This window comes from Podarcis filfolensis (genome assembly GCF_964270895.1).
Source record: "Podarcis filfolensis genome assembly, chromosome: 14".
Classification (NCBI taxonomy): domain Eukaryota; kingdom Metazoa; phylum Chordata; class Lepidosauria; order Squamata; family Lacertidae; genus Podarcis; species Podarcis filfolensis.
This window is the reverse complement of record NC_139616.1, coordinates 1,776,341-1,798,714: the sequence shown is the minus strand read 5'-3', so window position 1 is coordinate 1,798,714 and position 22,374 is coordinate 1,776,341. Positions and strand designations below refer to the sequence as shown.

The following is a 22,374-nucleotide window of genomic DNA, read 5'->3' as shown; positions in this document are numbered from 1 at the left end:
ACTTTGACGTGCTTTCGAACTGCTAGGTTGGCAGGAGCAGGGACCGAGCAACGGGAGCTCAACCCGTCACGGGGATTCGAACTGCCGACCTTCCGATCGGCAAGCCCAAGGCTCAGTGGTTTAGATCACAGCGCCACCTGTGTCCCTGAGAATTTGTCTAATCCTCCTTTAGCCACCCTAAGTGAGCATTGCTGCTTGTTGGGGAAGTGAGTTCCATCGTTTCAGTAAGCACTGTGTGAATAAGTCCTTTCTTTAATCTATCCTGAATCTTCTAGTGTTATGAGAAAGGAGGAAAACTAGTCTTGCTTGACATTCGCCTGTTCCATGTCATGCATCATTTTATGGACTTAGGGTGCACTCACCCCTTACTTGCCTTTTTTCTAAGCTGAAAAGTCCAAAGTGCTGCAACCTTTCCCCACTTGGGGCATCACTCCATCCCCTCAATTTTCCAGCACTCTCCAGCCTGTAGCCAGAGAAGACAAGCAGCAGAATCTATTGTTATGGTTGGACAAGGGGTTATCATTGTTGCTGCAGGAAGGGCCCGGTCAGCAGACTGTAGCATTAGGATAGGTTTTATTTAGCATTGAGTTATGGTAATTTGCAGTGCTCAGTGATAATTTATGTACCCATCCCGAACTCCTGCTGGCAAATCCTGCTGCGGCATTCCACCACGTCATGTCCTCAACTTCAAATGTTAGTATTTTCATCCATGCTCTTAAGAGTCTATATGGGTTCCTCCCAGCCTGCACCCAATTCTTAAACGAGTAGTCCAACTTGCCTAAGCATTTAATTTTGTTTCATCTGTGCCTCTCCAATGAGGGAAGGAAAAATGGTTATTTCCCATTTGGGTTTGACAAAAAGCAAAGAAACACTTAGATGACTTCGCAGCTCCATCCAAAACACTCAGATTGTGAAGCAGCCATTGTTGCCTTTTAGTCACTGGGCAGGGCAGGATCCTCTACTTATAACACTACTGTGGAGAACCAAATAATCTAGATAGCTTATATGTCTCAAATCAGAGAGCAAGAATAAAGGAGGTGGATCAGGAAGTGAGCCACACCTTAACAACCAAGTTATTGCAGATTTCCAATCATTCACACTCTCTTCAGTAAAATAGATTGGAGTGCATTTTTAATTTACCAAGTGTGTGGTCTTTTTCTAGGCTGGGGGAAGAGGAACACAAGGGCACAATCTAAAGGTCTAACAGCCTATATTTCCATGCTTTAGTTTGGTACATATTTTGTTATTTAAAATCTCTGCTGGGGTTCTCTCACCAAAATGTGCCCAAACTTGGATATTGGCACTCATTAATTGTCATTTGATACTTATTTTGTTCCTTGCCAACCTACAAGATGTTCAGGGAGCCAGTGTGTTGTAGTGGTCAGAGTACTGGACTGGGATATGGAAGACCAGAGTTGAAATCCCCACTCTGCCATGAAGCTTACTGGGTGACCTTGGGCCAGTCACTGTTTCTCAGTGTAACCTACCTCGCAGGGTGGTTGTGTGGATTATATAAGGAGGCGGAGAACCATGTATGACATCTGGAGCTCCTTAGAGGAGAAGGTGACATATTAGATAGATGATAGATAGATAGATAGATAGATAGATAGATAAATAAATAAATAAATAAGTAGCTGTAGCCGAAGTATTAAATAAAAGGGGGGGAGTTTCCTGTAACTGAACCAGGAACCTGGTGAAAACGCTGCTCTTCAGCCAGGCCTTTGGCTGCCTATCATCTTAAATCCTTCTAAATGTGTTTGTGGGAATGGGGGGTGGGGAGGAGGTTATTGGTTTGGTTTGTTCTTGTTCTTGTTTTTATTATGCATGTGATGTTTTTATATAGTATTGTTTTGCTGTGAACCGCAGATGAAAGGTGGTATGCAAATAGTATAATAGTAATAGTGGGCAATATGTTAATCACTTTGAGAGTATTAGATAATATCATTGCCATAGCCCCTCAAAGGGGAACATGATATGCACAACATTCTGGCCAGCAGACGATAAGATTGAAGCTTTATATAGATACAAGCATTTGGGGACGATTTTAAGACTGTTGGTAATTTAATCTCTCAGCTTTGTATGCAATGACTTCTTAAATGCACCGTCAGTTACTCAGCTGTACAAGTTAAAGGAATTTGCAAGCTCCACTGCCAAAGCTGGAAGAGACTCAGAAGTCAAGAGAATTAGTAACTTTGGAGACAAGGATGCCAAAATATGAAAAGCAGAAGACAACCATTTGACCTCCGATTGGCAGTGACTTGAAAAAGTCCCATCTTAATCGCAACATAAGATATTCAAACACATACTAAGGTTCCTCACTGTAGAGCCACCAATTCACACAACTTGACACCTCCCAAGGAAATCTCACAAGGGATTTCCAATCATGCATGAACTGGCCCTATGAGACAGACAGATTTGCCAAGAATCTAGCTTGTGGTCCACCAAGACCCCTAGATCTTTTTCACATATACTACTGCCAATCCAGGAGTCCCCCATCTTAAATTTATGCATCTAGTTCTTCCTGCCTAAGTGTAAAATCTTACATTTGTCCCTATTGAAATTCATTTTGTGAGTTTTGGCCCAGTTCTCCAATCTATTAAGATCATCATATTGAATTCCAATTCTGTCTCCTGTGACATTAGCTACCCCTCCCAGCTTGGTGCCATCTGCAAATTTGATGAGCACCCCCTCATTTCCTTCATCCGAGTCATGCATAAAGACAATGAACAACAATGGGCCCAGAACAATGAACAAGCCCTGTGGCACCCCACTTGTCACTTTTTTCCAGGATGACAAGGAACCATTAATGAGCATTTTTTGGGATCAGTCAGTCAATAAGCTACAAATTTACCAAATAGTTACCTCATTCACCATACATTTTACCAACTTCTAAGCAAGAATATCATGGGGGATTTTGTCAAAAGCCTTACTGAAATCAAGATACATCCACAGCATTCCCCTGATCTACCAAGCTTCTAACTGCATCAAAAAAAGAAATGAGATTTTTCTGGCATGACTTGATTTGAGAAACCCATGCTGGGTCTTGGTAATCGCAGCATCCTTTTCTAAGTGCTAACAGACCAGCTGTTGAATTATCTGTTCTAGGAGCTTTCCTGGAGTCGATATTAAGCTCATCAGTCAATAGTTACCTGGATCATCTCCCCCCCCCCTTTTGAAGATGGAGATAATATTTGCCTGCCTCCGGCCTGCAGGGACCTCACTTGTTATCCAAAAATTATCAAAGATTATAGGTTCCGAGAGGCTCTGATTACATCTGCAAGCTCCTTTAGTACCCTTGGGTGCAGCCCATCAGGCCCTGGAGATCTGAATTCATTTAAAGTATCCTGGTGTTCCCTGACCACCTCTTTTCCTATCTTAGGCTGCAAGGTTGGGCACACAATACTTTCTTGTTCTTCCTCTTGCTTCAAATATAGCTGAAGAAACCTTTAAGCCTGAGTTCATTCTGACCTTGTCCCTGCAACTGTTGCCTACTTGTGTACACCCTTCCTTCATTTTTCCTTTCTTTCATTTCTTGTACATGCCCTTCTTAAATTTCATCTCATTTGTAAGCTCCTTATGCAGCCACACTGGTTTCTTCAGGCGCCTCCCACTTTTCTTTCTTGTTGAATTTTTCTGCCTTTGATCCTTCAATATTTCACGGTTAAGAAACTCCCATGCATCTTGAACTCCCTTTTCTTTGAATATTTCTAATATCCCTTTTACACTGCAGTGCCTGTTATGGAACTGTGCCTTATTATCAGTGGCGTAGCGTGGGGGGTGCAGGGGGGGCCGGGCGCACCGGGCGCATCATCTGGGGTTAGGGCAAATCCACGGGTTAGGGGGCGCAAATCCACAGGTTAGGGGGCGCAAATCCACGGGTTAGGGGGCGCAAATTACTTGCCTTGCCCCGGGTGCTGACAACGCACGCTACGCCACTGCTTATTATGATCAATTTACCAGCATGTCGATGAGGAGATTTCACCCCTCCCATATCCAAGAATCTCCTGATGATCTCTGCTGATTCTCCAGAGAGGAGGAGCAGTGTTCTGCTCTCTACTTATTCTACTCCAGCACCACATCAAAGAGTCAGTCAGTCAGTGTGTCGGAGAGAGAGAGACTGAGTGTTACAGATCGTGTGTAGAGATAAGGTTGCTGCTAAGAGCAGCTGCAGACACTCAGTGCAGTTTAGCATTCATTTATGCTTAGACCTCATTAAGCTCTGTATATAGTTGTATAATAGCTGTAGATAGAATAAAGAAGATATTCTACAGAGCTGATCTCCGAGTTGTTTATACTCTGCTATACTCTGCTATACTCTGCTGTGTGACGACTGTCTACTTGTGGAAGTGAATCCGGTGCTCACAACTCTAAGCTGTGAGTCCACAGCACTTTGACCTGTTCCTGTGCAGAAGGTGGTCTCTGGAAGTGCTACCCAGCTCGCCTAGCCCAGTCGGGGCTGAAGTGTATGAGTCCAGTTAGTGGCACTGGCTCAAGGGCGATGCTGACAGTCATGCCAAATTCTGTTTGCACCAGTCGTATGGTTACCAGATTTTTTCAATGAATCCGGGGACACTTTTTTATTTTTATTTTTTGGAAGCTGAGTAGCAACAGGGAGTCAGTAGTGGGGATGGTGAGGCAAAAGACCCTGAGCCCAAGCACACATGCATATTGCATAATGGTGCAAAGCCCTTCTTTTGCATCCTGTGAAACATAAATGCACAGAGTTTTTTAAAAAAACTGGGCAATGGCGCACCGCCTGCCCATGACTCCCAAGCCTTCCCCAATCTCCTGCCCCCTCCCCCCTTTGTTTTGACAGATGGGTGGAACCTCGGGAGTCGTGGGCAGGCGGCCGTTGCCCAGGAGGGGCGCAAGGCGCACGGTTTCTCTGCCAGGCAAGATTCAAAGCCCTTCTTTCGCACCCTGTGAAACATAAATGCTCTGATTTTTTTTTAAAAAAACTGGGCAACGGCTGCCTGCCTGCAACTCCCAAGCCTTCCCCAATCAGTCAAAACAAAGGGGGGGCAGGAGATTGGGGGAGGCTTGGGAGTAGCAGGCGGGCAGCCTTTGCCCAGTTTTTTAAAAACTCTGTGCATTTATGTTTCACAGGGTGCGAAAGAAGGGCTTTGCACCTTGCCCGACAGAGTAACCGTGCGCCTTGTGCCGCTCCTGGGCAAGTGCGCGCTGCCCGCCCGTGACTCCCGAGCCTTCCCCGATCTCCTGCCCCCTTTCCCCTTTGATCTGTACTGCCGGATGTCCCCGGTTCCCCTTCTGCAGTGGCAGCAGCTGCTTGCTGCCGTGGCACAGGAAAAATGGCAGGCGCCATGGCAGCGAGCAGTGAGCAGCTCCTGAAGCCAGCCAGAGCCAACTGCACTACCAGGCTGGCTCTGGGCTGCTGAGGCTGCTGCCGCCACGTTTCTTGGGGACAGATTTGCAAATCTGGGGACATTCCGGGGACGGAATTTGTCCTGAGACAGATTTGCTAATCCGGGGACTGTCCCCGGGAACCGCGGACGCCTGGTAACCCTACACCAGTGGGCACAGTGTGGCACAACAGCAAGTTTCAATGGATAGCGTTGCTGCTTCCCAAACCTTTTCCACATTTGTGTACTTGTTTCCGCATGAAAACAGTAGGAAAGGACTGCATGCCAGTATACTGCTTGAAATTTCATCATTGGACTCCTGTAGTTTTCCGGGTTGAGGGGCTACAAATGGATTTTCTGGAATCAAACAACATGGAAGTGAGTTGGAAGCCGAACTTGTGCTAGATTCCATTAATTTTTCATAAGTTTTTTTACATCATATAAATGCTAAAGTATAATGCAGAAATCAACAGTTAGGAAAACACTGAGGAAATGAAATAAAACTACTTGTGCTCCCACCCAGATTGTGCTTATATGGAGACCTTGCAGATTTATAGCAGGGCTGTGGAGGTAGTTACAATTCTGCACCCAGCAGGCCCAACCAGCATGGCCAGGGAACAGCTGGGTTGCAGTCAGCCACCGAAGGGCCTCTGCTGTTTTGGCCATGCGTGGTAGAAATCAGGACCATCACTTGAAATCTCTGCCAATTAGCCACAGAGGTTTTACTCAACTTATCCATTTAAAGGGCACAAATCAATTAAATCATGCATGTGGGTAAACAAAATAGTCCCAAAGTGAGAAACATACTTCATTTGTTCCTGGATGGTGCATGCAAGCCTCGCAAGAGAAAAAGTGGGCATGTGCCATTATTAAGAGTATGGTTTGCAGTGTGTGTGTGTGTGTGTGTGTGTGAGAGAGAGAGAGAGAGAGAGAGAGAGAGAGAGAGATCTGGAGAGCCACAGGTTCTCCATCCCTGGATGCATCTATATTCTTGCATTGAGCCTTTCTGCATTACAAATGAACCCCCCCCTCTCCTGACCAACTCATGTTCTGCTTTAGATTTCAGTACCTAGGATTCTGCTTGCTGTCATTTGCCAGCAAATCTTGAGCTCCGGGATTAACATGTGTGAAACTGTACCTTTTCTGACTTGCCTGGAGCTCTTCCAGCATATCCTTTTTATCTCAAACCTGCTCCTGACGACTTCAGGCTGTAGCAGCTGCGGGGGGGGGGGGGCTGCCCCCTCCTCCTTTGCCTCTGCTGCAGGCCAGCACTTGTCACTTATCAGGTTTCCTCCCCCCCCCCCCGCTCGCCCTGGATAACTGAATAATTTTAAGTGGTGGTTTTTAGGCGCTGGCAATCTGATGAATGTCTTCTGGTTTTGCAAAAGGTGCTGTTGAGGGTATAAAATGTGGGCAGAGCAGACCCACAGACTGAAATTCAAACTGGCTCTGATAAAAATGGACTTCTCAGCCTGCTGAGCAGGGGGGGGAAGTGCATGTTTGTGACTGCAGGTGACCATGATTTGCACTTTCTGGAAAACAATTGGAGGCATTTTGTTTCAACAAGCTTCTCTGGCCTGATGGGGCAGACACAGAAGGGAGTGCTGCTTGTTTTCCTGAACAAAGCAAGGAGCAGCTGCCTTGAACTCTGATGGGGTGAGAACCAAGAAACTGAAAAAGCCAGCATGGCAATTTGCAGAGCAGGTAAAACTATCTGAAAAGCTGCCTTCCTTCCCTTCCTTCAAGCTGTCTTGTGGGACCCCCTCTCCTTGAAGTAGCGATGGATGAACCTGTCCGTTTTGGTTTTTCTCAGTTTCTCACTTTTCCAGGCTCCAGTTCAGTTTGCTGCAGTAGGTTTGTGATTCCTGCCTCCCCAAGTCCTCATGGGTGGCAGTGTTTCTCCTAACAGGCACAATTTTTACAAGTACTTTTGCAAATGTCCTTGCACTGTTTTGCAGACCGTTCTTTAAAGAAAAAGGCGTTGTTGGAGAACTGCATTGCGAACTCTGGAACACTGTAGATTTCAAGGGGTAGCTGTGTTTTCGTAGAATCATAGAATTGTAGAGTTGGAGAGAACCCTGAAGGCCATCTAGTCCAACCCCCTGCAATGCAGGAATCTCAACTAGAGCATCCATGACAATGACCATCCAACCTCTTAAAAACCTCCAAGGAAGGAGAGTCTACCACCTTCTGAGGGAATCTGTTCCACTGTTGAACAGCTCTTACTGTCAGAAAGTCTTTCCCGATGTTTAGTTGGATTCTCATTTCTTGTAACTTGATTCCATTTCATAGGTTCGAGTCCTGGCCTCTGGAGCAAGAGAAAACAACATTACTCCATCTTCCATGTGACAGTCTTTTAGATATCTGAAGATGGCTATCGTATCTCCTCTCACTCTCCTGTTATCCAGGCTAAACCTATCCCTAAACATACTAAACTCACTCAACCGTTCCACATAAGGCTTGGTTTCCAGACTCTTGGTTGCCTTCCTCTGTACATGTTCCAGCTTGTCAACTTGCTTCCTGAATTGTGGTGCCCAGAACTGGACACAGTAATTCAGGTTGTGGTTTGAACAAGCCGGAATAGTGGGACTGTTCCTTCCCTTGATCTGGACACTAGACTTGGTTTGTGTATTGCTTCAATAAGTGTGTATTAGGGAGGCACAAGTTAAAATGTGAAGCAAAACCAAATATGAAGCAAACCAAATTTCTCCACCATTCATGCTGTTTAGATGGCAAGGTGTATAACTCCATTTATTTCAAAATGTTGTGCAGGGGAAGGGGAATATCTCAGCATCTGCATTGCATGCAGTGGCATCTTCAGGTAGGGATGAGAATCATAGTGTCATAGAATTGTAGAGTTGGAAGGGACCTTGAGGGCCACTGGAGAACTGCTGCCAGTCAGCATAGACAATACTAAGTTAAGTTGACCAGACCCTCCAAGTCTGCCTATTTTCCAGGGACAATCCTGGATTTACAGAAGCCATCCCAGGTTCTGATTTGATCCCAGAATGTCCCGCTTTCCCTTAGGGTGTCCCTCTTTTCATAGGAGAAATGTTGGAGGGCATGGACCAGTGAGCTGCCTTAGGTATAAAGTATGGTTTTTTTGCATCATAAGATGCACCTAGTTTTTAGAGGAGGAAAACAAGAAAAAAAATATTCTGAACGAAACAGTGGATGTATAATTTTTGTGGTTCATGCTGTGGCCACAGACATGTGATTTGACAGTGAGTTTGGAGTAGCCCAGTGCAAAAATCCTGAGGATCCATGTGGATCCGTGCTTTGTAACCACGTTTTAAGTGGGGAGGGAAGGAAAAACACTGAAGGGACAAGGAGCACGTGTGGGGTGTGTGGAGAAGGAGCTTTTCAGCGAGCTGAGCGGGGAGGAGGGAGGAAAAGAGCACGGTTGTTTTAAAGGAGCCAACTGGACAGGAGCAGCTCCTCTCCCGCTTTGCTCCTTTAAAGCGAGTGGGCTCTCCTTCTCTCCCACCTCCCCGGCTCAGCTCGCTGAAAAGCTTTGCTGCTTTTCAGCCGCTCCTCTCCTGCTTTGCTGCTTCAAAGCGAGCCACGGAGGAGGGAAGGAAGGGGACCATGGATCCTCTGCTTGCGACTGCAGCAGGATCCCCCCACCATCCGTAGGCATTCTCTCCATAAGACGCACAGACATTCCCCTTACCTTTTAGGAGGAAAAAAGTGTGTCTTATGGTATCTTTTATGTTCCTAGTAAGCACCCCCCCTTACATCTGGGGAGCCTCTCTGTTCATTCTGCCCCATAGACCTCCCCGGACAGTACCACAGGGGGCTAGAGATGAAACAATGAGGGGCACCTTGAAGAGTGGGCTGTATGTAGCCCACCCCAAAGCCTAGCTTGGATAGAGTTTATGTGTTGCCATCAACTTCTCTCAAAAGCCATGCTTTGCAAGCTGTATTCCACCAAAGGCTCTGATTTCCTTGCCGTTGGCTGTTCAGCGATGCATTCTGACTGGCTGGGTTGCTTTGGAGTTGGGTTATAACCTCCGATTCCAGGCACTGCATTTAGCTCTAAAGCTTAACAGTGTTGGGTTGTGAGGAGCAGAAGGCTCTGCACTTCCTTTGCCCTTGTGAGGTAAAGAAAGTTACCTGCAATGATTGTGCATGAGTAAAAGGTTAATCTCTGTATGTGCCTTGAGCCATTTAGGCATAAAATAAGCCCCATATTTGTACACGGAAGAGTAGAACAGGACTAGATATTGTACGAGCAGTCTCTCGGATATTTGATGCTGTTCTTTTAGGTGAATCCTATGTTCATTTACTCTGAAGTTAGGCTCACTGAGATCATTGTGACTTATTCCTTCCTATGCATCCATAGGAATGGAGATACATGGAGGTGATGTTGTGTATAGGGCACTGCCAGACACTTTGGACAAATTCCCATTTAGGGACGTAGTTTGAGATGCCACCTTGCTTTCTTAATTTTTCTGCAAATTATTGAGCCCATTCTGCTTTGCCAGTGCTTCTTTCCCATAATTTTGAAGCTCATTCATTCCTGAGTGCTTCGCCTTGGGAATATTTCATAATACTTTGGTGTATATTTCATAAAAATAATTCTGCCTACATTACCAATGAAGAAGAGGTGGTGTAGAATTGAGGGGATGGATTGCTTGCTTAAAGAATGCCTCTGTGTACCTGTTGCTGAGGGTCACAGGTGGAAAGGTCTGCTACGTCTTGCTGCGTCTTTCTGCAGTTAAACCCCAACAATTGATTGCTCCAGCCTTCTCAACCTGGTCGAGGGAGGGGTGGGTTGCAGGTAGGATCTGGGGTTTCCAGGACACAATGGATTCAGTACTACTGCAAGTACTTTTCCTTTTCTTTTTGGGACATACTAACAGCCCTGCAGGATACAATCCAAGTCCTATCTTCCTCAGAAGACCCTCCTTTCCACTGTAAAATGAAGCCCACATATAAGGATCTTTTATGTGGGGGCGGGGGAGATAGAACCAAGGGAATGGAGATTAAATGTGTAATGGACATAATATAGCTAGTTATTTCAAGAAAATAAACGTAAGTAAATTTCAGGGAAAAGAGGGTCTGGGGCCATTGTAATCCCACAAACACACAGGGACTCTCACACAATGTACAATGTACACTTACTTTGGGGAGAACTAAATATACACATAGATATGTGTGTTATTTTGTAAAAATAATTTCAGGGGTGAAGGAGGAAAAGAACTCCACGCTATTCTCCTCAGGCCCAGTCAGCAGGTGTGGAGACTGACACCGTGGTCAGAGCCTGGCTGACAGGTTTCCAGACACTGCGCTGGGCAGACATAGAAGTCACTTGAATACAAAGACCACACCACCCATACATGTCAAACACCCTTACGAAAAGGTAGCACTCATGGCTCCCCCCTGCAAGCACCCTGGGAACTGTTGTTTGTTGTTGGGAATGTAAGTCCCCTCACAGAACTACAATTTCCAGAGTTCCCTGGGAAGAGGGACTGATGGTTAAACCACCCTGAAACTGTAGCTCTAGCGAGGGGAATTAGGCCTATTAGCAACTTTCAGCACCCTTAACAAAAACAACAGCTCCCAGGACTCTTTGGGGGAAGCCTGACTGAAGAGGTATAGCACTGCCTTGAAAGTGCTGCAGATGTTGCCTTCAGCCACGGTAGCCTCGGATCCCAAAGCGCAATGGCAGTTTGTGCTCAAACGCAAGGACTGCCTTCTGCTTTGCCCAGGACATGCAGCACGGCTTTCAGAGATGGTGGAGTGAAGCGGCTGGTCTCCAAAGATGCACCGGCCACCCTGGGGGTTTCTTTCTTGCTAATTGGTTTGCTCTGGTGTCCTTAGGTTCCACAGAGGATAGGAGAGCAAAGTGCTGCCACGGAAGACGACAGCGCAGGAGCCCCGGGGGCTTGGGGCAGCTGGGGGCCCTGGTCGGCCTGCTCCCGAAGCTGCAGTGGCGGCGTGATGGAGCAGACGAGGCCCTGCCTCCCAGGATACTATTACGAGAGGAGCCACCGCAGGCCTGGGCAGTTCCCGACCTCTGAGAGGACTCATGCCCACCAGCCTCCGCACCGACACGAAGACTTGCTCAGTCCCTTCTCTGGCCACATCATCTCTGCCATCCGTACGTCGGTGCCTCTTCACCGGAACGAAGGTGGGCTGCGAGCAGGACTCCAGGCCAGAGCCTCCTCCGAAGGGCGCAATGTCAGCCACTTGAGCAGGGGAGCCTTGAGAGGCCGCCGGCCCTCACAGTCCCAGAGGCGCAGCCCCAAAGCCGAAAGAAGGTAGGACGGCGGGGGGGGGGGGGGAGGAGAGGCTGCACATAAAAACAATAATACCTTTATCATAATGATAACTGGTACTACTACAGTGTACCTCGGGTTACAGACGCTTCAGGTTACAGACTCCGCTAACCCAGAAATAGTACCTCGGTGGTGTCGCAGCAGCGGGAGGTCCCATTAGGTTAAGAACATTAGGTTAACCCCTTCAGGTTAAGAACAGTTTCAGATTAAGAACAGACCTCCAGAACGAATTAAGTTCTTAACCCGAGGTACCACTGTACTAGTTGTTGTTGTTGTCGTCGTTGATGATGATTTACTTTACTGATAAACTTATTACCTGCTCTTCAGCAGGTTACAACACTATGAGTCTGACAGTCTAGGAAAAGGTGTGTCCACGCAAAATGGACACATCTTCCTGACATTTGCTGATAATTCGCTGCTTTAAATATACATCAATATGCAGATCTATGGGGGAATGGAAGATAAAATTTTAAATGAAGTGGCTGAGTGTGATAAGCCTAATCTGTTTTCTAAATTTTTGCATGGGCTCCAGAGGTCAAATGTAGAATGCAAGGGAAGGGGCATCGTCTGTAGCTGGATAGAAAGACGAATGGCAAAGCCTGCAGAATGAGTTGGCAATGGGAAATGCTTAAAGATCTGAAGTGATTCCAATACAATAATGCTTTGTACTGATGGAAAGCTTTTGGGATACCCACCCCCTCGCCGACTAATGTCAGACATCTATGAAACAGTAAGGTTGGGATAAAGATTTGTGACTGAGATTAACTCATTCTGGAGAATGTAGTTCAAGATGAAATGGGACAGACTCCAAACCAAACAACCTTGGAGAGCTGTGGAAATCCTTCAAAGATGCAAAATAAAACATTTGTACCACTTGGAGACAAGTGGAAATGTCTTCAAGCTGCTTCTAGGCAGTTCACCAGGAAACAGACTAACAAATGCAATCGAGTGATGGGCTCTGAGGGAGTCTCAGGCCAGGAGCTCTGTGAGTGCTGCTTCTGATTTCCAAAGCCCTTCACCACTTGGCACGAGGGAGGGGCTGGTCCACTGGGGCTGAGGGGGCCATGTTGGAAGGGCCATGGCTCAGGGTTAGAACATCAGCCTTGCAGGCAGAAGGTCCCAGGTTCAAACTCCAGCACCTCCAGGTGGGGTCGGGAGAGAGACCTGCCTAAAAACCTGGAGAGTTGCTGCCAATCCATATAGACAAGACTGAGCTAGATGGGCCCATGGTCTGTATAATGCGGCCTTCTGTGCTACCTTTGTAGAACTGAGCAGGGAAAGACACGATTAGCTGGCTCTGCTTTATAATGGATTAGAGTTGTTTGCTCTGGCTCCACCTGCTGTTGGGCTCTCTGCCTTCTGCCTTATTGGTCCCATTGACAACCCCACAAACCTCCACTGTTTCTATTTGTAGATAAAGATGATCTCCACAGTCCACACATGTCTGTCTGTAGATTAAGAGGGTGGTTTTCAGGTGCCTCCATCTTCAAAAGTACAGTGGGTGACTCCTGTGAACATGGGCCTTCTTGGTGGTACCTCACATTCTGTGGAATATTCTGCCCAGGGAAGTTTTCTTTGTGCTTGCATTGGTGTAATTTCAGTGTCAGTTGAAGTTGTGTGGCTGTTGATATTCATCTATACCAGGGGTAGCTGACAGGGTCCTCTCTGGATGTTGATGAGCTAAAGCCCCCATAACCATTCTTCATTCAAAGAAGGAATTTTGATACCTTTGATACCTTTTATTTGATACCAAATAAAATGAATTTTATTTATAAGTGCTTATTCTGAGAGGAAAATTTGTTAAGCCATACAGATCTTGCCTGTTTCTCCTCGGCTTGATCAGGGAAATTTTCAGTCTGAGTGTTTCAGGGGACGCAAGGTTGATGTGGTTCCCCCCTCCCATGCAATTGTCGTAACAGCCCTGTGAGGTAGCTTAAACTGAGAACTGACCCAAAGTCACCCAGTGAGCTTCCTGGCTCATAGCAAGGGATGGAGGAAGAGAACCCTCCCACATTTTCACCACTGACAGAGCATCAAGAAAGAGGAGCGTGTTTCTAAAAGGGGATTTCGAGGCAGGTTGGCAGTGTGGGAGGCCTCCCCACAAATTCCTTTCTGGGTTAGATTAAAATCTGAGCTAATGAAGAACTTCTGGAGTTGTAATGCTTGTCTCGCAGTCATGTTGACTTGAGGACTTGAGCTGAGCCCACCACGAATTGTATCTCTGAGTCTGGAAATGCATTTTTTGGGAAGATCCTGAATTGGAATGGGTATCATCAAGAAAAGCTTCACCTCCTGTTGGCCTTTGCTTAGCAAGAAACCATTGATGCTCGTACATTGGCTTTTGGTTAATTATGAGAACTCCAAGTCTTTTTTTCCACTGATGGAGGTTGGTGTGGGCTCTGGTCTGAATCAAACCCTTTATACGCTTTCTTTTGCTGAGGGGGAAAATGTAATTGTCAATTAGATTTATGAGAGGGTAAAGAGGTGGGTGGGTAGCCTAGCCTTAAACAAACAGTGTGAGTTGAAAGGAATTACGTCTCCCCCCCAGTAATCAAAAACACTGACCTTGCCCGCAATTTTGTCAAAATATTAATGGGGCAGCAGCAGGTGTGATAGTTTCTCAAAGCTATTTTTATATGTGGAAAGGGGAGGGGAGGAAATGGTCAGAGGAAGCATTTGTACAAAGAAACCACCAACCTCTCACATTGCTACAGTGAAGTTTCCCATCTCTTGGTGCCAGCAGAGGAGGAAGAAACTGTGTTTAGCTGCTTTATCCACGAGAACGCAAGAACAGCCTTCTGGATCAGGCCAGTGACCCATCTAGACCAGCACCCTGTCCTCACAGTGGCCCACCAGATAGATGCCTGGAAGTCCGTAAGGAGGACCCAAGCACAAGAGCCCTCTCCCCTCCTGTGGTTTCCAGGACCTGGCATTCAGAAGCAGGGCTGCCCTGGCTCTGGAGGCAGAGCAGAGCCGTTATGGTGAATAGCCATTGATAGCCCTTTCCTCCATGAATCTGTCCAGTCGTATTTAAAGCCATCCAGGTTGGTGGCCATCGCTGCCTCCTGGGGGAGGGTGGGCCATAGTTTATGCGCTGCATGAAGAAGGACTTTCTTTTATTTGTCCCAAGTCTTCCAACATTCAGCTTCACTGGATGTCCATGAATTCTAGCATTATGGGAGAGAAAGAAGAACTTTTCTTTATCTACTTTCTCCATGCCATAACATCTCAAGAAATTTCTCCTGGTTGCAGCTTGTAACAGAGGCCAGGCATTGCGCGCTCTCTCTCTCTCTCTCTCTCTCTCTCTGTCAATCTGTCTGTTGTGAGGGCATGAAAATGTGTTTCTAGGCAACTAAAACCCAAATTCCAATTTAGTGAAAACAAGCAGGTAGTGCCGAGTGAACATGTTGCTGTGAAATTCTGCATCCTGTTTGCAGGCAGCCAAATGAGGGAGGGACATTTTGCCAAATTCAGTGGGGAGTGTAGACAACAAAAGGTTGTTTCTGCCCAGACCAGGTGCCACTCTGCACCACCAAGACCCCCTGAGCCTCAAGAGACAGATGAATCCAATATTTAAACAAAATTTTGTAAAGAGACCAGAAGCCTTTTTATTGGCCATACTAGAATCAGATATCATAAATGAAAATAAGAAAATATTCTTATATGCAACCATGGTAGCAAAAAATATTAATTGCCAAAATTTGGAAAAGTGATATAATACCAACTAAAAAAGAGTGGCAGGATAAATTATTCAATTATCTCGAACTGGTGAAAATGACACAGTTAGGGGACAGTCCAAGTTAAAATCCCAAAAAGAGTGGGGAATGTATAAAGCGTATCTTAAAAAACAGTGTCCTCAAATAAAAACCTGGACTTGCTTTGAGTAATTTTTGCAAAACAAAATAAGGGTTACAGGCATATTATATAGAAAAAGATAGCAATGATGAAAAGAGAAGGAAGCAGTTTACCAAGAAAGGAAAATCAGAACGGCATTGAGAAGGAAGGAAGTCTATAAGAACAGAATAAGAATTGGGAGTAGAAAAGAAGACAACATAAGTTCGTTTGTAAGAACTTTTGGATTTATGGTTATATGTTTGTAATTTCTTTTTGTGTGTGTTTTCTTTTTAGTTTGTTTTTCTTTTGTTTTTGTTTACGTTTTGAGTGTTTATGTGTTGTCACAAAACTCAATAAAAGCACTTTTTTAAAAAAGAGAAAGATTAATCGAAAATTACCCCCAAGCTGCATACCTGCTCCTTCAGAGGGTGCCACCCCATCAAGAGTGGGCCACCTCCCACTAACACTGCCTCAGTCTCATTTGGATTGAGCTTCAGGTAAGACATTATGCATGGGCATTTAGATAGCAAAATAAGCAATGAAATTGTAGCAGTGCAATGTTAAATACATGTTTTTAAAATTCTTCCTTTCAGTTTGCCAGAGGTGTTCCCCTTGTTGGCTGTCTGTTTAGAATGGGTTGCATTTGAACCTTAAACACTTCATTTGCTTTAAGAGCATCACAGTGAAATGGGAACTCTTGGAATGTTAATCTGTACACCTGGTGGCAGTGATATGCTACCGAAAGGTGATATATGGCCAGCTTTGCTTCAGATGAGGCAATAAATTCACCTGGCTGTTCAGATCACGCTCTTTTTTCCCTGTGTGAGAAGATGGCGTTGCACTCTTCCAGCATCACCCTTCAAGCACCAGCTGTTTGCCAGATTTCATTAAAACAGGGGTGGACTTGGGTGCTGTGGCGCCCTGTGTGAGGCCAAAATTTGGGTCCCCCCCAACCCTCAAGTTGACTTCCCAAAGATGGGGGAGGAGGCACCTGGCTTTGGGAAGGAGGCGTGAAGGCTCTGGCAGGGTCGTGGAGCCTTCCCCCTCCTTCTCAAAGCTGGGAAAGCGAAGGAGGACGCTGGAATCCTGTCAGAGCCACATGCCACCTTCCCAAAGCCCGGCAACTTGCCTACAGGGCTTTGAGATGGCACCCCCTCAGCTCAGCACACAGTGGGTGCACAGCACTTGGACAGCCCCAAACCTGCCCCCGATTAAAGTAACCCTCCAAGTATCAACTAGACTAGAGCAATGGCCGAGCAACGGACAGTGGATTTATTTTTAGAGAATGCTGAGAAAAAAACAAAAAGTGGAGAAGGATACCAGCCAACTCGGGGGTTGAGTCATGGCAGGGCTGGCCCAGGACATTTTGCTGCCAGAGGAACAAGATGGCACCTTCCCTTTCCACATACAGAAAATGAGTCTTCAGGGCAGATAAAAGAAAGGACTTCTTGGCACAGCGCATACTTCAGCTATGAAACTCCCTCACACAGCAGGCAGGGATGGTCACCAACTTGGGTGGCTTTAAAAGAGGACAGGAGAAATTTGTAGTTGCTTCAGCACTGGAACAGAGTGTTTGATGAGAATGATAAATGATAAGGCTTTAAGGAGTTGATTATCGATATGTACATTGTGGTCAGAGTCATGATAGCCAGATTTTGGAGGGATCTAGCTGGAGCAGATATTCCCCATAGCTGTCAATGTTTTCCTTTTTTAAACGGAAATTCCCTTATTCTGAATAGGATTCCTCGCAAGAAAAGGGAAAAGGTGACAGCTATGGATATTCCCTACTGTTATGCGAAGATATGGGAAGCAGCCTTACTAGGAAAATAGACATGTAAACTGAGAATCTCTAGAGGTCAAAAAAGTAGGGACAAGTTTCTTTCTGTTTGGTTTGATTTTATTGTTTACGTTAATAATGTGGAACATAACAGATCACCCCCCCCCAATACAATACAATAAAATAGGAATATTTGTAGGGCTTCACAAACTAAGGTTTGTTGGAAATGCAGCTCACCCCCCCTAGAAAATAAGTTTCTATTTATTAATAAGTTTTTATTTTTATAGTTTCTATTATACCAAACGTCTGGAATGTATTACTGATGTCTCTGACCTCTTTGTGCCTGCTTCAATATTTCATAGCTGCTTTATTTGATGATTTTGTTTTAGGCTTGACTTCAATAAAATGAAACAATTTAGAAACTGGAGATGGGACCCTGCACCCGAGGCAGCAGGCTGGCTTGGGGTGGGTGCAGGGCGGGTCTTGTGGCGCCTGGGGCTGCTCTCTCCAGCAGCTGCCACCTCACACTCGCCAAGGGCCGGGTTGGATGACCATGTGGCCCTTCTTCACAGAGGATGTTCCTCTGTTTGCCGGCTAGGTGGGTTGCGTCCAGCTGAAAGATAAAGGACCCTAAGAAGAGAAATCAGGAGGGGCCTTGAAGTGGCTTATCTCTGCTCAGCACCTGAACAGTAGACTAAGCAGGCAGAGAGGCTACCAGATTACCTACATCTCTATTTAATTCTGTTTCTGCTTAAGATCTGTTTCTATTTAATTTATAGAACTCATTTCTCTCTTTTTTTTTAAAAAAAAGAAACTTTTTTAAAAAAAAACCAGAAACAAAAATGGTATAACAAGAAACACAGGATCTGTGATTGCAAACAAAGATTGTAAAAAGAAACAATGCCAGCTATCATACAGTAAGAACTGGACTTTTTCAGCCCTTCCATGAAGTAGGCACTCCATTTGGAGGTGTGTTTTGCTGGAGACAACCAAAATTTGCATTGGACCTTATTAATAAAGCTTACAAGGGGAAACCAAATTTTGACAAATTTATCCAGTTTGGCTGTGCCTGTTATGATTCTGTAGTGGCATGTTGGATGTTCAGAAAGGGCAACTTCCCACACCCTTGACCACCAGTGTTATTTAGAGGGTCACCTCTGTGGTTCCCCAGCTCTGAGCAACCTCCAAATGTTTATGGTGCATGGAGGGGGGTGGTTTCAGGAAGTGACAGCACTACCAAGGAATCAGGTAATAGTTGCTGAGAAATGATATCTGATATATTAGATACCCAAGACCGCAACCACTTTACCACATCTCAGTCCCACCATATGTGTAAAAGTGTCCTGTTGCCCCTACAGTTCTTCTTCTTCTTCTTCTTCTTCTTCTTCTTCTTCTTCTTCTTCTTCTTCTCCTCCTCCTCCTCCTCCTCCTCCTCCTCCTCCTCCTCCTCCTCCTCTCTTTCTTCTTTGCATTTATATCCCACCTTTCTTACTCCAAGGAACTCAAGGTGGCTTACATGGTTCTCCCCCTCCTCATTCAATCCCCACAACTACCCTGTGAGGTAGGTTAGGCAGAAAGGCAGTGACTGGCCCAGGGCCACCCATTCAGCTTCATGGCTGAGTGGGGATTGAACCCTGGTTTCACTGGCCAACTTGAGTATATGAGAAAGCCTCACCTAAATTTGCATTTGCACCTTTGCGTATCATTTAGCACAGGTAAAGGTGAAGGTAAAGGACCCCTTGATGGTTAAGTCCAATTGAATTTGACTATGGAATGTGGCACTCACCTCTGCTTTCAGGCCGAGGGAGCCGGCGTTTGTCCACAGACAGCTTTCCGGGTCATGTGGCCAGCATGACTAAACCGCTTCTGGCACAACGGGACACCGTGACAGAAGACATTATGCAGATGTGCATCCTCTTGTTTTACTGAAGCATTTACTTGTTTTTTGAACTGAACCCTGTTCAGTTCAAAATGGGACAAAATTTTTAAAATGGGACTTTTTTTTTTAATGAGCTCTACTTTTGGGCTCAATTCAAGGTGCTCCTTTTAACCTTTTAAGGCCCATGGGACCTGAGAATCTGATTGTGCAGTTGATCTTGATAGTGTCAATAGGTTCATATGATGTGCATCAAACTAGTGAACATAAGCCCAGTGCCCGTGTTGTTCACACACACACACACACACACACACAGTGAACCATTTTAAATGCTACTTGAAATGCAAAGTCTAAATTCGTCCCTTGGGTTGAGGTAATGGAGAACCTTAAACTCAACTCCAACCAAGAGTCTTAAAAATACAAAAAACAAAAACTAATCTGCAGTGTCTTGGAGTTTTATTCATTGTGATGCATGTTTTGAATCGTGATTCGAGATTTTAAAAGAAGGAAACGTCTGAAATTACAGAAGGCAGCATCTTGTAAAAAAAGAATGATAAGCAGTAAAGTATGAGACGCTTGAACTCTGCTGGAAATCTGGGAGGGAGAGACACTGATCAAGGCAATAAAAGGTGTTTTGTTTGAGTCTGCTGGAGGCAGTGGAGATGGATGAGGGAAGGGGAATGTGGGGATTAAATTTATTGAGATCTCCAATTGTTCTAGGATCCTTTAGAAGCCATCAGTGGCTATGATGGGGAGACGCAGGAGGCTCCAGAGTACCACACTGCAGAAATGTTTCAGCTGGCCCTGCTAGCCACGCTTTCAGCAGCTGTATTGGAACTTTTATCATTGCTTCTAAACCAGGAAGAAAATGCATTAATAACTAAAATAAGAAGAAATAAGCAGGGCCTTTTCCAAAGATTGCTGAGTGGGTTGTCTGTTTGTTTGCTATTATTCACTCATCTGGTTGTTAACCAGCTTCCCACCAGGGCTCTAATAGTTTTTGAGGGGGCAGTTTCTTACCTGCTGAATTGAAGCTTGGCTGAGCTAAATCTCTCTTTGGATTTTCTGCACATCTGTTAAGATCTGATTAGATCTGATTCAGGGGATGGCTTCTGATGCTTTCTGCCATAATGGAGGCAGCTCCCACATTAGCAGAGATCGTTTGTGGAGCATAAACAAGGATGATTTGAGTGTAATGGTCCTTGCAAGCTCCCTCCCGCCGGCCCTGATACCCGGCTCTCGCTCCAAGAGGCAGGAGGCACTGAGTGCAAAGCACTTTGCTTATCAGTACCCCTCCAATGTAGCCATTATGGGCAGAGGTTCTTTTGTTTATCAGGATGAATTGGATCTAATTAACAGGTGTGTGCTGGACTAATGGAACAAGATAAACTGATAAATGATAAATCAGCCACTGAGCAGCAACATTTTGAACTGGAGAGAAGATTTTCTTCGTAACAAAGTGTGGTATGTTGGGGGGGGGGGAGAGCCTTTACCCTTTCTTTATATATACCATGTTTGCTGCTTTAACGGTTCGGCAACCACCTCAAGTGCTAATGGATTGACAAAAGGCAAGAGGAAATTAACAAGAACAAGATAATAATTATGGATTTTTACGAAAACAGAACTGTGTGAGAATGTTGATATGATTTAAAGCACCGATCTTCCACTGAATCGCAGTTAGGACTATGGTCTTTGAAGATCTACCATAGCTCTGGCGGGACGCCAGATCATTAGCGACTGAGTGTTGGAAGAGAAAGATAAGTTGAAGACCTGCCTGGGGCTATGGCAGGATGCCAGTCTTCCTCGTGGTCTTTGACAAACAAAGATGGCGAATGATGCAGCTGAAATTATAGCCCTTGAGAGCAGAGCAGAGAGAAAGCGAAAAAGAAGCAGAGATGCTGTGTTTGACTGGATTACAACACAAAGAATGAAGAAACAAAACATCACACAGGAAATTTATAGGATACAAACTCCTCTTGGAGAAATAAAATTAATTAAATATGCACTCATGAACGGAAGTCAAGAAATCAGTGGCTGTTAAACAAAGAAGCAAGATCAGAACTGTTGTAATTGGATGAATCAAGATTATGGAAGCAGGAAGAAATAAGAATTTAGCACCCTGAAATCCAGCACATGGGAAGTCACCTAAAATGGTTTAATTTGGTATTTGAATAATCGGCTTTTTAAATTGTATTGTAATTTGGTATTGTGACAATGTGGCTTTTATTGAATTATTGCAATTGAATCTCTCTCTCTGATTCAGGGGGTAAGATTGCATAGTCCCAGAACAACAAGAAAAGCTCTTGGACCAGCATACTAACCATCAAAATATGGGTCAAGCAAAAGTGGTGGTTGAGCCCAAATTCAGGTTCTGAAGAATTGCTGAAGCAGCCTTCACAAATGCTGCTCCCCATCTGGGACCATGAAAGTGTGAGACCTCTTGGTGTGAAACACAAAGCAGTATTTGTGCAAGCTGGCTTCAGCTATTCTCTGGAATTTAAAAGGTTGGGATTCCTCATGAAAAGGGACCATGACACATTGAGCTGTGATAAATATTCTTAGCTGGCACCTTTTGAGAACAATTTTCTCTGTTTTTCATTCTTAATTGTGAGCTTGGACCCCTCACTAAGATGGCTTGTTTGATGAAAACATCCTCATATTTAGATGCCACCTATCTGACTGGATTGCCCTGGCCACTCTAGGTGGCTCACAACAGAATATTAAAAACATAATAAAACATGAAACATTAAAAACTTCCTCATACAGGGCTGCCTTCAGATGTCTTCTAAAAGTCAGATAGTTGTTTATTTCCTTGACATCTGACAGGAGGGAGTTCCACAGGGAGGGCGCCACTACCGAGAAAGCCCTGGTTCCCTGTAACCTGGTTCCCTGTAACCTCACTTCTCGCAGGGAGGGAACCGCCAGAAGGCCCTCGGAGCTGGACCCCGGAGCTGAACAATGGGGGTGGAGATGCTCCTTCAGGTATGCAGGGATGAGGCACTAAAGTAACCATGTTTTTTAAAATTTAGCTATATTAAAAGCCCGGAAAGACATCTCAAACATAAGTGCAGCAGCATAAAGCCTCAGAGAATCAGCTGGGTGTGATACCAAGACCCTGACATGTCTCAGAAAAGTTAAACAAGATTGGACCAGCCAAGCTTCCATGGGAAGGGAGTCTCACAGTTGTGGTGCTACCACAACTACCACATAGCAGTGGATCCAAGGGTTGGGACATGCACACAT

The 22,374-nt window shown here is 45.3% G+C and overlaps 1 protein-coding gene across 1 annotated transcript in view; it reads left to right on the top strand.

The window, feature by feature from the left end:
* The window catches only part of LOC310749076 (thrombospondin type-1 domain-containing protein 4-like), a gene marked incomplete at its 3' end in the record, with an annotated part of 127,974 nt that overhangs the window by 48,775 nt on the left and 56,825 nt on the right, over nt 1–22,374 (top strand). Inside the window, exon 4 of the mRNA XM_083585478.1 lies at nt 11,187–11,626. Within this exon, the coding sequence (XP_083441604.1) occupies nt 11,187–11,626 (440 nt within the window). The remainder of the gene's footprint in view (nt 1–11,186; nt 11,627–22,374) is intronic.